Raw genomic sequence first — 18232 nt, 5'->3', positions numbered from 1 at the left:
CGCTTTAAATGAACTGTGTGGTCTGTGTGTCAGAAAATGTTAATATATTCATACAAATGCTTTGGTCACAATTAGTGGTTCAAGTTTCATGCATGTAGTGAAGAAAACCCTGTTGGAAATCCAGCTAAAACCAGCTTCTGATTTTACTAGGTTATGCACTAGTTAGAAATAAAGGTTCCAAAAAGGGGATTTCTCGGTGACTCCATAGAAGAAGAAAAATGTATAAAGAACCATTAAAAATAACCTTTGGTGCAATAGAAAGTTTCCACAGATGTTAAGGTTCTTCATGAAACCATTAATGTCAATCATGAACCTTTATTTTTAAGAGATTAATCTGTCCATTGATGGTAATACGCTGCTTGACAAAGATGGACAACCGTGATGTTGGGCCACTGGTTGGTGGCACAGAGGTTGACCTGGTAGATCATCTTTATCAAGCTGTTTAGTGCTGGTAAAGAATAGTGGGCTACTTTGAACCAAGCACTGTCCCAAAAAGTAGCCTGAACTTTTTAAGTTGTTATGATCTGTTATTCAGAGAAACCAAAGATGGTTTTGAGTAATTGCATTTGTGATGTATCATCAAATCCTGCATGCTATCTAAACTTTTTTTTCCTTCTACAGAGCTCTAAGCAGAGTTTGGCGTGTCCGAGTCCAGTACCTGTGTTTGTGGATCAGCTGGAGCACGGCTCACTGGTCTCTCTAGATGCTCTGGAGGTCATGTCTGAGTGCGACATGCCCATCGCCTTCACCCGAGGCTCCCGGTCTCGAGCAAGTCTGCCCGTGGTCCGCTCTACTAACCAGACCAAGGATCGCTCATTAGGTATTCAAATTGATGTACATGTACTAAATTATATGGAAATAGACACATTTCAAATATAGCAACCATGCAGACTTATTAAGTAGGCATGCATTTTGTGAATGAAGGGTGTTCGATTTCTGTGGAAATCTGCTGAGATTTCTTTGGAATTCAGTGGGTCTGTGAATGAGTGATCTCGTACTGCTGTGTTACTTATTTCCCATCTGCTTCTAAATGATTTTGTTTATGATTTAGAGTTAAAGCGTCTGTGGAACTGTGTGGTTACTTGAGGTTGTCTGTCTGTCTCTTATACTTAAGTTCAATGTCATTACCGCTTCATGCAATGGAATATTTACGAGGCTCCACAGCTGAAATTCATAACCTGTACTTAAAAAGGCACAGTCGTATATTACTGCACAGACTCATGCTTGTGGACACACACACACACACACACACACACAGAAACACAGAAATAGGACACATTTTCCAACATACACAAACACATGTATTCACTAGAACACCCTGTATTCTCTCTACATCCAAATAGAATGACAGTCCATAACACACAGGTCTTGAAATGGGAGCCTTCTCTGGCTGCTTAACTCTGATTGGTTGGTTTAAACATGGGCCAGATGGAAATACACTTACGGACAGAAAAAATGTGTTCACTCAAACTATTCCCTCAAAATTCATCTGAGAAGATATATATAGACAGACCTGCATAGAAAAACTAGATGTTGTTTAATCAGGGAGCAACACAAAGACGAGGAGACGTGCATCTATTGAAGATATTCAGAAGCGACCTGCTTGCTGTAAGTCACCATTCTTACGTTCAGCGATCTTAAGTTTTAGTCGTTGTTGAGAGATGTTGTCTTAGGTTTGTTTAAGACCTTCTTAAGTATAGGTTCCGGAAGTAAAAATCCCATTAATTTCCTTTCTACTGAAATGTATGTATTACAAAACTTATAAGCCTTGCTTTATATTTTGTAATACATTTCAAATATGTGAAATTTTATTCAACTGCATGTTGATGTGATATTTTATTCAACTGCATGTTGATGTTTAGTCAGTAGTTTAATATTGTACAATTTTTTAAGTATGCACGATATATATCGGCCGATGATTAATGCGCATCTAGTCAGTAAAGCTGGTTATCTAATCAGCTTGGATTTGCGCAGCTTGTCATCTTGTTTCTATCTTCTCATTGGACAACAAGACAGTGGGATAATGTAAAAAAAAAAAAAACATTTAATAATAATAATAATAATAATACAATTGATTTGTAATGCGCCTTTCTTAATTCTCAAAGCACTACAACATGTACAAACAAAATTACAATATCAAAAATCAAATCATAGTAAAAGTCATAAATTAAAAGCTTCAGTAAAAAGGTACGTCTTAATAAGTTTCTTAAAACAATCCAGGGAAGCAGCATTCCTAATAAACACAGGTAATGCATTGCATAACTTAGGTGCGTTATAGGAACCCCCCCCCCCACCACCACCACCATGTTTTTTTTATTTATAACGAGGCTGATACAAGGAAAAACAACCAGCAGAACGGAGAGAGCAAGAAGGTGTGGAAAGAGTTACCAAGTCGCAAATGTAATCTAGAGCCAGCCCATACACTGCTTTATCTGTTAAAATCTGAGTTTTAATATCAAATGTGATTGAACCCGGGAGCCAATGAAGTTCCTGAAGCACTGGGGTAATATGATGATGTGAGGATGTGTAAGTCAAAACCTGGGCAGCTGAGTTTTGAATATATTGTATTCTCTTAACAGAACTTGCAAGTAAACCCCAAAGAGAGAATTACAATAATCAAGCCATGATGTGATGAAGGCATGAATAAGCCTTTCAGCATCAGGCCTAGAAAAAAAGGGTCTAATGCGAACAATTTTAAGAAGATGGAAAAAAACATTAGATGCAGTGCCAATTAATAAACTTTCAGATTTAGAACAATTCAGTTTTAGAAAGTTGTGTTTCATCCATGCTTTAATTTCCAGCAAACAGGCAGAAAGAGTTAAAGAGGAAGAAGTGGGATCAGGTGATGTGCTAATATAAATCTGGGTATCGTCCGCATAACAATGATAGCCCAGGCCATACTTCTGAATAATCTGCCCAAGAGGCATCATGTAAATACTAAATGGAACAGGTCCCAAAACTGACCTCTGAGGGACACCCTGACATAAAGGCAAAGTCTGAGATCTAACCCAGACCCAGAACTAAACCCAGGTTGAAAAGTCTCTAAAAGGCTATTCATGTAAAGATGATTTTGGAGTTGGTTAACAACCACCTGCTCAAGGACTTTTGCCAGGAATTGTAAATTAGAAATTGGCAGATAATTGGACATCTCAGCAATATCACTCCCAGGCTTTTTTTAGAGCTGGTGTAACTGCTGCCAATTTTAAAGCAGGAGAAACAATCTCTTCACTATGTGAAACAATGGCGGTAATGTGGGGTACAATAACACACAAACAGTCTTTCAGTACAGTAGTAGGGAAAGGATCCAGTACACAAGTAGTTTAATTCATTGAAAAAACAAGTTTAGAAATAAAATCAGAATCAACAACATTAAAACTTGAGAAGACATAGTCAGAGAGATTTGGAGGAAGTACGTAGCTCAACAAATTCAGAAGCAAGATCACCGGCAATAAAATTAAAGATATTCTCAATTTTACATGAAAAGTAAATGAGAAACTCATTACACTGCTCAGTCGTGGAACAGTTAATGTTACTAGGAGGTTTAATTAGCTTATTAACTGTTCTAACAGAACTCTGGGCTTAGAGATGCCACTGCTAATAACTGTAGAATAATATGCCATTTTTGCAGCTTTAAAAGCATTATGGTATTCAATCTGATGCTGATCAAACATTGATTTATGAACTGTTAGATTGCTCTAACTGCCTCCCTTTAGCTTTTATACAACAAAACTCAGATGTATACCATGGAGATGATCTCTTGAAAGAAATTTGTAACATTTGTAAAATTAATTAATTTTTACTGATGATTGAAACATCTCATGTTGTTGTATTAAAGTTCATACAATTAGAAGTATTTGTTTCTGAGGCTTTTCAGGTTTGGCTGAGAGTGTTTGTATGTGATTGTGGTGAAAGCAGTCATTAAAATCTGGCTTGGCATTTGGCCCAGTTTGCATTTGCTCAGTTATTAGTTATTAATGTTGGTCATTAGAGTGAAATTTTAGGGTAGCGTTCATAGACTGTTCCAAACCAAAGTGAGTTGAATGAAAAAAAATTATATATATAGACAAACCATCTTTTTTTTTTATCATTAAAACTACAGTTACAATATTATCGTAGGCACTGCTCCACTGCCTATTCACAGGTTGAGAATTATATTTTTTATTCTGACAACAGTATGTTCTCAAGTAAATCGTGAATTTTATTCAGATCATTGGGAGATTCAGTCTTTCTTTTTTTTTCAATCCATAGCTCAATAATAATTTTTCTCAACTTATCCATTTTATGGATCATTTTCAAACATTTTCACAGAGCTGCTTTCATCGCCACGAAGAACACATACAACACTTCTTGTGGCTTATATAGCCAGAATTCTTACATTTCAAAATTACATTTATCAAGTATTCTTAGAGGTAGCATATTTTTTCTGACTACCTTTTGGAACAGTTTTTATTTATTTTTTGTACGTTAAAAAGTGAAGCTTTTCTTCACCAGGGTATAAACATCCAACATGCTTTCTATAATCAACATGCGGATCTTGTTTGGCTACATTCATGATTGAATGGAGCGGAAATGTTGCACTTGAAAGAGTGAAAGTTGCATACATACTGTGAGGGAGAGCAATCATCTCGTTTCTGTGTTTGTTTTCCATTTGATTGGCAGTTTCGGAGTAGAATGACTACTATGGAAGTCAATGATGCCCATCAACTGTTCAGATTCTAACATTTTTTAATCATTGCAGAATGTTCATTCTGAAAGTGAACTACTCTTTTAATGACATGTAAATGTTGTTTTTAGCATTTTTCAAATTGTACATGATGCCTAAACTCATTTAAAAAGATTTTAGTTTTATGTGTTTATTAAGACAAAATACTACATAATTGCAGTTTTATAGTTGCATGCTCAAATAATGTCTTGAACTTTTCACACCCTGTGTTTTAATGTTTCCTCTCTCTTTTTTCTCTAGGAGTGTTGTATCTGCAGTATGGAGATGATACAAAGCAGATACGCATGCCTAATGAGATAACAAGTGTGGATACAATCAGAGCTCTGTTCGTTAGTGCCTTCCCTCATCAGCTTAACATGAAGATGCTGGAGTCACCCAGCACCGCCATTTATGTGAAAGACGAGACCAGGAACATGTACTATGAACTCACTGATGTCAGGTGTGTCTGTGTGTGTGTTTTAGCTTCAGCCTCCTTAAAGTTTCAACAGTTTGTTATCTCCCTTCCTCATTCCACATGGCCTGCTTCCTCTAGTTTTGTGACATCACTTAACATAGGAAGTGACCTTCTTTGAGATCCAAGTGCACCTATTTTCTTTTATATTGCCTTTTCCTTGAGAACCAACTCCGTAAACAAATCTCAAATGCATTAGTTTTAGGCTGTTAAAGTGTAGAAAATGAATGAAAATGAATATTCTGTCATCATTACTCACCCTCGTGCTGTTCCCAGCCTGTAAGACTTTCTTTCTTCTGTGGAACATGAAATGAGATATTTAGCAGAATGTTCATGCTGCTTTTTTCCGAATTAAAAGACAAAACAACAAAAGAAACCTAAATGTGTCATAAAAGAAATGTAAGTTGATTTCTGTCATGGCTCTTAAATCTTATTTGTGAAACTAAGATAATTTATATTGGTTTGAATGGAATGACAGTTAATAAACGATGACAGACTTACTGTAATATGGAACTATAGCTGTGAAAATCTTCGGTAATGTTTCTTTAATACAATCTAGACTATAAATAAGCCACCCTTGCTCACATACACATGAACAGAACATTTTATTTAGGTTTCATCTGAACAGAATTACAGTCTCAGACTTTAAAATACCTTACAGCATTTGTTTCTCCAACTTAAACCAATAAACCCGACTGTCTATCATACATCAGCCACCAGCACAGCTAATGTTAACACACCACTTAAAGTCACACTTCAAACAAACACTCCCACATATCTTTCGCTCTCATTCTTTGATCTTTTCCTCCACCCCTCAGTCTCCAAACACTTACGTTTACATTGCTTTCCTTACCGTATCTCTTTACATATATCTCAGTTGGGAATCACCTTTAAAAGACCCTGTGTAATGAGAACTGGAGTTTTATGATTTTTAGTCCATGTCTGTTAGCTGTCTATATGCCAGTACGCTGCTAAATATTTACAAATTAACTTCTAGTAGATCATTCAAAAGTTTGGGGTTGGTAATATTATTTTATTCTCACCATTGTTGCATTTATTTAATCAAAAATGTTATTAAATGAAAAACAATAACATTGTGAAATATTACAACTGAAAACCCTAGCTTTTTTTGTGGAAACCATGACGAATTATCTTTTCTAATGAATAGAAAATCATTTACTGTAAATGTTTTCAATTGTACTTTTTGTCACTTAATTTAATGCATCCTTGCTGAGTAAAGTGTATATATATATAAAAAAAACTTACCCACCCAAAACTTGTTAAATTTACCTAGATTGAGTGCGACTAAACCCTAATGGCCCTTCAGTTCGTCCCAGCCAAATGTACTGTTTTAGCAGGAAATATGTCAATATAGGAAAGAATCATGTGACTGCAAACAGTTTCTTGGTTTCTTTACATAACTGGCCAATCAAAGTCAAATGTAATCATTAACTTTTTCTTTCCTCAGATCTGATGAGACTATAAATATTGACTTATACGAATATTGTCCTGAGTAGACAAAGGAGCAGTCCGTCTCCTTACATTACCATGGTGATGTAACTTGTACTTTGATACATATCCTTTTTTATCAAGGCTGTAAATCTGAATTACTGTCACATGATCACATATCAGACTTCATAAGAAAAATGCTCACGTCAGTTTACACACTTAGGTATCACACACAAACAAATTCTGAGCGATCCAGGTAGACAGAGACTTAAGCCCTATTTGGACTGGACTAGTTTTACAGGGGGTCGTTAGAGAAATATGTGTTTCACAGTCGTACTTGGTGATTTTAATCTCGTCCGAATCTTCTACGTCTGTGTTTTTCTCACACAACTTCTGATAATTCCAGAGCAAATTACCTACTGTTTTTCAGCAAACTCAGTGATCCTCTGAGAAAACGAATCGCGTGCGAATGCGAATGTCTGTGATTTCCGGCGATATTTTATTTCACAACGCGTTTCTTCGTGTGTTTTGGCCAACGTTAATTACCCTAGATGCTCTTACCGTGTGGTTTAGCCTACTACAAAAAAACAAACAAACAAAAAAGGAAAACAAGTTAAACTAAAGAAACCACACATTAACATGGTTTTGCTATACTAGCCATTTAGTATTTAGTATTTATTGTGTAATAATATTAATGGTAATCAATCCGAATGACTATATGCAATGCAGGCATGCAGAGCGCGTGATCTATGTGATGCCCAGATGCACAAATCAGACCCTCCCACCTCTGTAATAAACACGGAGATGTTAGTCCCGTCCAAATTGGTACATGAAAATCACAGACGTCAGGTGGTAAGAATCGAAACTCAAACGTAGTTTAGAAAACTACACGCGTCCGAATAGGGCATTAAAAAAATGTATAGACAAACATAGTTACTTTGTAGACAGTTAATGTTTTAGCTCAATTCTGTATTAGTAAATAATTTTTGGACCTACAGAGAATTATAGTTTGATTAGTTTGGACATTAATGGATATCACAGACATCCGCCATGGATCTTTCCTCAGAAAGCCATAGCTGTGTCTTTCAGTGAATCGCTTTATTCTAGTGATTCCTTTGACCTTTCTGGCTGTCATTTTCCGCTCTCACGTGTTGGCACCTCGTCAACCCTAGTGCAACCCGTTGTGGCAGAGCTGAGGGGTTGACCTTCAATGCACCATGTACGACCGCGTTCAGATGGAGACATTTGGTCTGTATATGTAACGATTTGGATTTCTCCCAACACAGGAGCATCACAGATCACTCCTGCCTGAAAGTGTACCACAAAGATCCATCGCACACCTTCAGTCATGGAGCTCGGCCAATCAATGGAGACACAAGGGTGAGTGCCAACCTAATGTGGACATATTTGTTAAGAACAGAAACTTTAGTAGAGAGATCTTCTCTTGGAAAATGTAATTTGGCTGGCTTTGTATTTGGTCCTCATATTGTGAAATGAATGTATCAAATACTTTAGACTTAGACCATGTTGCAATTTAGAACAGATATGTTTAAACAGAGCAGTAGATCAACAAGAACATCTAATAATTAATGGAGTTTGGTGCAGTTGAGAGTTCTGGTTGGCTGGTTTCTGTTAAAGATGGTTGACAAGTCACCCAACAAACGACTTGTGTGGTTCTAGCTACACTACTGCTCAAACGATTTTAGTGGAATTTTTTTTTAGGATTCTTTGATTAATAGAAAGTTCAAAAGAAAAGAAAAGAAAAAGTATTTCTTTATACGTCTTTACTTTGAGATGCTGGTTTCATCTGGAGGAGAACTGGGCCCCCGACTGAGCCTGGTTTCTTGTATAAAGTGCTATAGAAATAAAGGTGACTTATGATCAATGTAATTAGGTTCGTAGCCAGCATTTTGAAAGGGGGGGTTCTTTTTTTCAAAAAGTGGACCTTTTTGCAGTTTTTCTCCACCTTTTGTATTTAATTATGCGGCACACACACACAGACGTCCAGCTACAATAATCATATTAATTTGAAACAGCAACCATATTTGTCACAAGCATTGATTAAAACAATGATGACAATAATCACATGAAAAAACGACTTAAATTCTGGACCTTTGGCATTGAGGGGGGGTTCGTTCAAACCACCTGAACCCCCCCTGGCTACAGGCATGGTAATGCATCCTTGCTGAATAAAAGTGTTAATTTATGTAATAAATAAATAAATACTGACCCCAAACATTTGAACAGTAGTGCATATTGTTTTCTTTTTAAAAGTAAATTATTTGGTAATATTTATCATTAGGGATGTACAAATATTTGACATATAATGATAAACTGATATTAATGTACTGTTTAAAAAAAAGAGTAGAAATATATATATATTTTTCTATGCTGTTTCTATACTGTAAATAAATTAACAAAAAAAACAAATATTTAAATTTAAGTTTAATATTTTTCAGATTTAATGCTATGCTTCAAGTGAATTTAGGCATCAAACATGTGCCTGAAATATAATGTACACTTTGTATGTATATTCATTTTTTAGATTTTTAAAGATTGAACTGCCAGAGCTGTTTGCAACAGTAGTATATGCAGGATCTATTTTCAGCAGTATTAAAATGTATTAACTGAATATCAGGTTGCATTAAACAAAGAACAGAACAACCAAATAGAATGCAACAATAACAGACCACTGAACTGAACCAAACACAGGGTTTAAATATGCAGAGAACTAATCAGGGTGAACAGAAACAGGTGTTTACTAATCTGAAACCATAGAAACTAACATGTGGAGAAAAAAAAAGAAAAGAAAGAAACAGCGTGAAACACAAGAACAAGGAAACCTAGAACAAAAATAAAACAGAACCAAACATACATGTGACTGTCACACCCCTGGGCTGTTTGTTGTGTTTTTATCCCCATGTGCTCTGTGTGACCTAGTTTCTGTCTCCCGTTCATTATGTCAATTGGTTCAGGTGTGTCTAGTTAATAATCTTCATTTGCCAGCCTACTTAAGTTGTGTTCTCTTTTTACGTTTTCGGTCCGGTATTGTTGACAACAGTGTTGTTAAATTAATGATGTTTTAAAGATTAATGTAAAAATAGGATAAATGAGCATGGACAATCAAATGTACAATATCAGCTTATTAAATTTTAAGATCCAGTATTGATTCATACCAATAAATACAAATCCCAAATAAAGTCCAATGTATATCATGCTTAACAACCATGTGTCTAGTGGACACAATCCTAAACCAAGTGCTTCCCTATACTTCCTAACCCATTAACCACTTGATTTTGAAAATATGCTCTTTTGCAAATTTTTGCAATTTTTTTTGAAAGAATGAACTTTGGGCATTATTTAAATAACAGGTCCCTTCCCGGCCTCCCCTCTTCTGTTCGGCCATCTCCAGGGGTCCCTCTGCTCTTCACAGTTAGATACACCCCGACCCCGGTCACCCCATTCCAATCCTTTCATGTCCGTCTTTGTCCCACGGGCCTAATTTCAGAGGGATTGGATCAGGATTGAAGCAGAATTGGTGGAAGCACTGAATAGAAAGCAAAGGCTTTTTCCACTTTCCTTTTCCTCCCATAATCCCCTCTAATCTCTTGCCATGCCGGGCCCTGTTTGTTTGCCGGTAATGTAACGGAAATTAGATCGCAAGGCTTTCATTTTCTCTGTGTGTTTCCTCAAATTTAACAAGGTAGCCCCAGACTTTTGTCTGTGGTAATCCCTGGTCTGGTTATGACCAACTCGCACAGCTAATATGCATTTGATTAGAGCTTAAGACGCTGACATAAGAGCCCTTAAGGGAGGTTGTAAAAGTTTGAGGAAGTGAAGGACTTTACTCACTATTATTTTGTTTGATTGTTGTTTTAAGGCTCTTATTAACATTTCATGTTGCTTTTAGGAGTATGCATGCACAGTTAAAAGTTGAAAGTCTTATTGTTTGTGTCACGTGTCCATGTCTAAGTAGATTAAAGTATGTTGTGTGATGGTTTACAGCTATATAAGTACAAACGAGCGAGAGAGAAAGAATACAAAAGATAAACTATTATCTGTTCTCTGACAAGAGAGCGAGAATAAGTTGTTCAGACACATGCCAAAGTTCAGAGAATCAGTGTCAGCATTTGTCATTGTGGCAGTTTACAAAGAAATCAAGGTGCATTGAAAGCTCTTTTATATGGTGTTTTGATTAAGCTTTGTATTTTAGGCAAATTTGTGACTTTATAAGTGTTTGCTCTTGGGTCGTCCTCTAGAACAACCGTAATACATGTAACAATTCAAGGAAAATATAATTAGTAGGGTTTCCTGGTTACTTTTAAAAAAGCCTGTTCCACCTTCAAGAGGTTATTGCAACAGCTATCAAGGCTTTAAGTTTCATGCAAGTTCTCACATGCTTTAACCATGTGACTGACGCGGATCATAGATTTGACACCCAGCTCATATAAACATAGAAGGCTTTGCACGAATAGGGTATATACTATTTATCTGTCTGTCTGTCTATCCATCTATCTTTTGCAGTGAATAAAGGTGCTTTTTGTTTTTGCATCCCTGTTAGCAAAATTTGACATTTCTAAATACACATTAAAACATTACATGTTATTTGATTTAGCAATTAATTTTAGTAATAAACATTTAACAAACATCACGTAGTCAAAATGTAGATACTAATTAATTAGCATTTTCATGTCACATAAGAGTCATTCCGCGCCTTCTATCATCCCCGTCTATGAAAAAAGGAAACATTCAATATCAACACAGCGGTGGATGTTCCTAAACAATGGCCCTTATATGCATGAAACCTGAGTGTAAATCAATACGCCGATGAAAATTTTAGAACATAATTATTTGTTGATATGTAAAATAAGCGATGTGGTTAATGGTTTATTGACTTGTCTTTGACAGGACAAATTACATATTGTATAAATATGGAAATATATTCACTAGGGAGGGTTGCCTGCAAATCTCCTAGACTAATTGTGTTTCTTTCAGTAATTCAAATAATTCAAGCTTGATTTGAGGCCAGAACACACTTTTGATGACGATAATGCACAAACACACATTTGATGTTTTGACCGCAGTTGTTGCTATTGTAACTGTCAGGGGACAAGCGATCCATTATGCTTTTATCCAGACTTAAACACAGATGTGAATGAGCAAACGCACACAGAAACACGTGATCAGGCCTTTCAAGCAGGCACGGAGATACTCAGACATATTTAAAAGACTAATGAAATAAGCCCTGCTTCTATTCAAACACACAATTTCTATGTGTGTCTATGACAAAGAGAAGGAAGAGTCTTGATCATTGTCGTAACTTGCTTGTTGAAACTCTAGGCCAAAAAAATACAGTGAATGAACCGCAACGGAGTAAAAATTTACATACATTTCATTAAATTATATGATGTTAATATACCACATTACTAAAACTTGTTGTTTACTTTTATAATATACTGACAAAAAGAAAAAGCCACATGATGAATCAAAGTTCTAAAATACAGATACAAAATGGCATCATGGGAACACAAATGTACAGTGGCCGAGAGAGCGCAACGCGCTGCAACTTCAGAAAACACATGCAAATAGAAAAGCACCAGCAAATCAAGAAAACATCATCATCAGTTTGACAGCAGGTGCTGCAAATGCTCACAACTCAACCAAATAAAGAATTTGATCTGCATTTGGTTAGGAGTATTTGCAGTATGTTTGTTGTCAAATTGAAGAAGTTGTTTTCTTAATTTGCAGATGTGTATTTTTTTTCTATTTGCAGTGCGTTTCGTTATTTGGTTGTGTTGTGATCATTAGCAGTGAGTATGTTGTCAAATTTATGAAGTTGTTTTTTCAATTTGCAGGTGTTTTTTTTCTATTTGCAGCTTGTTGAGCTCTCGACAACTGTACAAATGACACTAAAATAATGCAATAAACATTAATTTAGCATTATTAGATATATCGTAAAACCCTAATATACGTAAGTTGTCATCAAATGTGAAGTTACACAGATAATTCTTGGACAAAATTTGACAATTTATGGTTTACCACTTTACATTATTAGATGACTCTCTTTCACTTCCAAAATTGTAAATTTAACAGTATTTTATTATTGAATTACATGAAATGTCACATTAGATGTATTATAGCTTTTTACCATAAGGGAACTTACCAATAAAGAAGTAGTGAACTTCCAGAATTTTCTGTCATTGAAATTCAAAGATCATTTGAATGTGTATTTTTATGTAACACAAGCAGTTAATTTAATTTAAGTGATGTAATGAGATTGTTGTAACAGTACTGTACAATTCCAGATCTGAATCTGTGTATCCGTATGTACACGCTCACATGCATGCAGCTGTGTGTATCAGTGCCAGTCTGTTAAAACAGCAAGCAGATTATTGTGCAGCGTTACTGACTACGGTTTACAGATGACTGTTAATTGGAAACAGACCCATAAAAATGAACAAAGTCTGCTAAATTCAGTTCTCTCCACTGAATGTATGGTCAAACTAGTCTCTTTTGACTGTCTGCATGAGGTTTGGTCCAATTTTCAGATCATTCAGGCCAAAAACTGCCCACTTAGACAACATCTCAAATGACCAGCTGTGGTGTATTTTGTATTTCAGCATCTAAGATGTTTTTTTTGTTCTGGTTGTAGGTTTTAACAAGCCCTTGTGGATGTTTATTTAAAAAAGAAAATGCAAGAGAAGCAGAAAATTAATGGAAAAGGGGGGCTTTCTTGGGCCAAATTCAAACCAAATGTTCTCATTCCGTCATCTTTTGATTTCTTCATTTATTACAGGTTTAATGTTTCTTGTCAGCCTTCCTCCAGCAAATTCTCTACCTTTTTAGGTAATGCAGAGAGAAAACGAAGAGATGAGAAACTGGAGAGGTTGAGGCAGGCAAGAACTTTCATGTTATTCAGACAGTGTTGCTCAGGTAACATCTGTATATGTATATTCACCAAAGAATCCTAAAATTTTATTACAGTTTCCACAAAAATATTAGGCAGCACAGCTGTTTTCAACATTGATAATGAGAAATATTTCTTGGCTGGCCACCAGGTCAGATAATTAGATTGGTTAATGAATGAGCGTGTGACACTGAAGACTGGAGTAATGGCTGGAGTAACTTAATATATTAGAATATATTAAAATAGAATATTTTACAGACCGTATTTTTGATCAAATAGCATGCTGGTGTCCTTGGCTTGGAAGTCTCACCTGTTCTGGGTGTAGCCTGAACAATGCTCTCATTGTTGAAGATTCAGAGGAGAAGGGCAATGCTTTGAACCACCATTTTGTCGTCTTTCTATTATTTTACAAAGCTCTTTGGCTTAAAGGCACATTCTTTTCTGTTTCTGGTGTGTCTCTGCTTTGTTGTTTTTTTATTTTTGGATGAGGTAGACATAGTCAGACAATAACTACTTTACTGTCTACTGCCATCATAAACTGCTGCCTTCTAAGGTGTATTCTAATTCAAATGGTTTTTGATTTGATTAGGTACTTCTGCTTTAAACCAGTTACTGGTTAAAATAAATACATATTTGTGATTAATGAAATTGGCCCTGAGATTATGGAAATGCCTTCTCTCTCTCTCTCTCTCTCTCTCTCTCTCTCTCTCTCTCTCTCTCTCTCTCTCTCTGTCATTTTACGTACCGAAAAACTAACACATTTAGTTTCACTCTAAACCAGTTTTTCTCTGAATTCTATTCATCTGTCAAGTCATATGGTTTTTCCTGTTGCTCCCCATTGCTGAGTTTGGAGCCGGATACATCTGAGTTTGTCTGTCTAGTATCTTCAGGTATGAAGTTTTGCATTCTGAAGCTCACTGATCGGAAATCTTTCTCCCGCTCAGGTCATATTTGAAATCTCAGTTGTTTATTCGTTTACTTTTTGTTGGATGCAGTTACTGATCAGATGCAGTTACAACTGAAGAATAATTTTTAAGTGGTCTAAATCATCATATGTTGTTGTTGTTGTTGCTTTTTTTGCCTTCGTCTGTTATGTTTTCTGAATGAAATGGCAGTTTATCAGCAGCTTATCTATCCATCTTTTGTTTTTATTTCGTTTGTGGTAAATCAAGAAGTGTCGCTTTATGGACACAAACTCTGTTTGAGGCAATACTATATCCACTTATGCTTTTTAATTACATTGTGAGATGTATATGAACCATAGCCACTTATGTCTCGGTGCACACATGCACATACTTGCACAGTTTGTCCAACTTCCATCAGAAGCATATGAGTGTGATTAATCTACTCTGTAGGACCTTCTTGGGTGGTCAGGTCAAATCAGGCTGCCCATGTGTGCTGTCTGTTTAAAACACCAGTACAATGACATATTATTTGATCCAAGCAGGTGTTTTTTTTTTTTTACCATGAATACCATAATTGCCCAGTGTTTCTTTCTTTGAATTCTTTCAGCCCTTTCATTTCACATGTGGGATGGAATTGTAAGACTTCTTTCCTACTGATGAATGAACAGAAAAGACATTCTAGACTTAACTAGAACACTGAGGGTTACATGGACATCAGTATTGTGTGTATTCATTAGTGTTATTATATTTAATTAACTAACTATTATTACAACCCGAATTCCGGTAAAGTTGGGACGTTTTTTAAATTTTAATAAAATGAAAACTAAAAGACTTTCAAATCACATGAGCCAATATTTTATTCACAATAGAACATAGATAACATAGCAAATGTTTAAACTGAGAAAGTTTACAATTTTATGCACAAAATGAGCTCATTTCAATTTTGATTTCTGCTACAGGTCTCAAAATAGTTGGGACGGGGCATGTTTACCATGGTGTAGCATCTCCTTTTCTTTTCAAAACAGTTTGAAGACGTCTGGGCATTGAGGCTATGAGTTGCTGGAGTTTTGCTGTTGGAATTTGTTCCCATTCTTGCCTTATATAGATTTCCAGTTGCTGGAGAGTTCGTGGTCGTCTTTGACGTATTTTTCGTTTAATGATGCGCCAAATGTTCTCTATAGATGAAAGATCTGGACTGCAGGCAAGCCAGGTTAGCACCCGGACTCTTCTACGACGAAGCCATGCTGTTGTTATAGCTGCAGTATGTGGTTTTGCATTGTCCTGATGAAATAAACAAGGCCTTCCCTGAAATAGACGTTGTTTGGAGGGAAGCATATGTTGCTCTAAAACCTTTATATACCTTTCAGCATTCACAGAGCCTTCCAAAACATGCAAGCTGCCCATACCGTATGCACTTATGCACCCCCATACCATCAGAGATGCTGGCTTTTGAACTGAATGCTGATAACATGCTGGAAGGTCTCCCTCCTCTTTAGCCCGGAGGACACGGCGTCCGTGATTTCCAACAAGAATGTCAAATTTGGACTCGTCTGACCATAAAACACTATTCCACTTTGAAATAGTCCATTTTAAATGAGCCTTGGCCCACAGGACACGACGGCGCTTCTGGACCATGTTCACATATGGCTTCCTTTTTGCATGAAAGAGCTTTAGTTGGCATCTGCTGATGGCACGGCGGAGTGTGTTTACCGACAGTGGTTTCTGAAAGTATTCCTGGGCCCATTTAGTAATGTCATTGACACAATCATGCCGATAAGTGATGCAGTGTCGTCTGAGAGCCCGAAGACCACGGGCATCCAATAAAGGTCTCCGGCCTTGTCCCTTATGCACAGAGATTTCTCCAGTTTCTCTGAATCTTTTGATGATGTTATGCACGGTAGATGATGAGATTTGCAAAGCCTTTGCAATTTGACGTTGAGGAACATTGTTTTTAAAGTTTTCCACAATTTTTTTACGCAGTCTTTCACAGATTGGAGAGCCTCTGCCCATCTTTACTTCTGATAGACTCTGCTTCTCTAAGACAAAGCTTTTATAGCTAATCATGTTACAGACCTGATATCAATTAACTTAATTAATCACTAGATGTTCTCCCAGCTGAATCTTTTCGAAACTGCTTGCTTTTTTAGCCATTTGTTGCCCCCGTGCCAACTTTTTTGAGACCTGTAGCAGGCATTACATTTTAAATGAGCTAATTAAGTGGATAAAAGTGTAAAATTTCTCAGTTTAAACATTTGCTACGTTATCTATGTTCTATTGTGAATAAAATATTGGCTCATGTGATTTGAAATTCCTTTAGTTTTCATTTTATTAAAATTTAAAAAACGTCCCAACTTTTCCGGAATTCGGGTTATATTACAAAAACATAAAAATGAGAAATGTTGCCCTGTCAATTTTCCGAAGTTCTAAAAAGTTGTAAGGGCTTATAAAGGTTTTTTTTGGGTTTTAATTTTTTCTCTCTTTTAGTGTGAAATCTTGTATCCTTTTTCTGTCTCATTCAGGTCCACAGGGAGATGATGTATGCTGGACCGAGTGGTCATCCTCTCCGGCAGCCCCCAATGGGTCCCCCTCCACCCCATATGCAGAGTTCCATGTCCCCTACCACACCTCATGCTATGCCCTCCTCCCCATCTCGTATCCCCTTCGGCCAACGCACCTCAGGCAGTGGGGTTGCCACAATGCCACGTGAGAGAGCGGCACACACTCTCCCCGCCACCACCCCTGTTTGCCCATCCTCCCCCTGCATGAGTGCCATCCTTGAGCGGCGTGATGTCAAGCCTGACGAGGACGTAGCTGCAAAGAGCATGTCATTTCCCGCCCGAGCTGAAAGTCATTATGCTGACCCTTATATGTTACATCACCATGCCCCGCCCCCTGATACAGTAGACTACGCTTACCACCGTGCCACAATGCGCTCTTACAGTAACCCCGGCGTTCCCATGGAGCCCACAGACCATCCTTCGCTCTTCCGACAGAAAAGCAGGAAGAACACGGATAGCCAGTTACCCATGTTAGGCTCCAAAACCCCACCCCATTCCCCACAACGGATGGGCGAGGTGCGAATGATGGACATTCACACAGTCCAACCACAGAGTTCCATGACTCTGGAGAGGGCATCTCCTATCAGACAATCATTTAGGAAGGAGACTCCTCTTTCTATGGATACCATGGTAAAGGCAAGGGGAGGCATGGGATCTCCTGCCACCCCTGATCTTCAGGTTCACAATCCTCTTGCCCCATCGACAGACCCTCAGACACGGTAAGTCACCATTAAGAGAAAATGGGGATATTTAAGCATGAAAATAACTAACTTTCCATCTACAATATCCCAGTATACATCAGCATCCGTGATATGTTCATATTCTAACTCTGCATCAGTTTATTGTCTTCCACTGCATCATGACATTCCCTAACTGCATCCAAAACACATCGACAATGTCTTGTCTAAGTACTAGCAGTTGTTATTAGCTGTGAACATTTACGTTTAAAGGTAAATTTTGTAATCAACTTGTCGACTACTCTAACAAACCACCAAAAGAGAGTCAAAAAACTTTCTGTATAAGCGATCCATTTGAAATGGTCTACTTAGGCACAATCCCAGGTGTATTTTATACCCCTTCACCTAATAAAAAAAAATGTTTTCCTTATTAATGCCAAAAATGCATACATTTATGAGTCTCCTTGTTCGCTCTGTCAGCCATGTTGCCGCTGTAGACAGTGTATGCTGAGATAATTTTCATACCCTTTTGTTTGAAGTGGGGGTCCCAAAAAATCTTTGT

General features: G+C 37.0%; 1 protein-coding gene across 14 annotated transcripts in view; it reads left to right on the top strand.

Annotated features, from left to right (window-relative positions):
- LOC132123809 (sickle tail protein homolog) overlaps positions 1–18232 on the top strand; it is a 164566-nt gene that overhangs the window by 126864 nt on the left and 19470 nt on the right. For all 14 annotated transcript variants that reach the window (XR_009426687.1, XM_059534475.1, XM_059534474.1 and 11 more), the window contains 4 exons: positions 622–820; positions 4964–5162; positions 7910–8003; positions 16955–17712. Coding sequence is in view for 13 of the 14 variants with exons in the window: in XM_059534475.1 (XP_059390458.1) it covers positions 622–820; positions 4964–5162; positions 7910–8003; positions 16955–17712 (1250 nt within the window). In the remaining variant the exon portion in view is untranslated. The remainder of the gene's footprint in view (positions 1–621; positions 821–4963; positions 5163–7909; positions 8004–16954; positions 17713–18232) is intronic.

This window comes from Carassius carassius, chromosome 42 (genome assembly GCF_963082965.1).
Source record: "Carassius carassius chromosome 42, fCarCar2.1, whole genome shotgun sequence".
NCBI lineage: Eukaryota > Metazoa > Chordata > Actinopteri > Cypriniformes > Cyprinidae > Carassius > Carassius carassius.
Note: the sequence above shows the minus strand (reverse complement) of the source record. Positions and strands in the feature narration are given on the sequence as shown.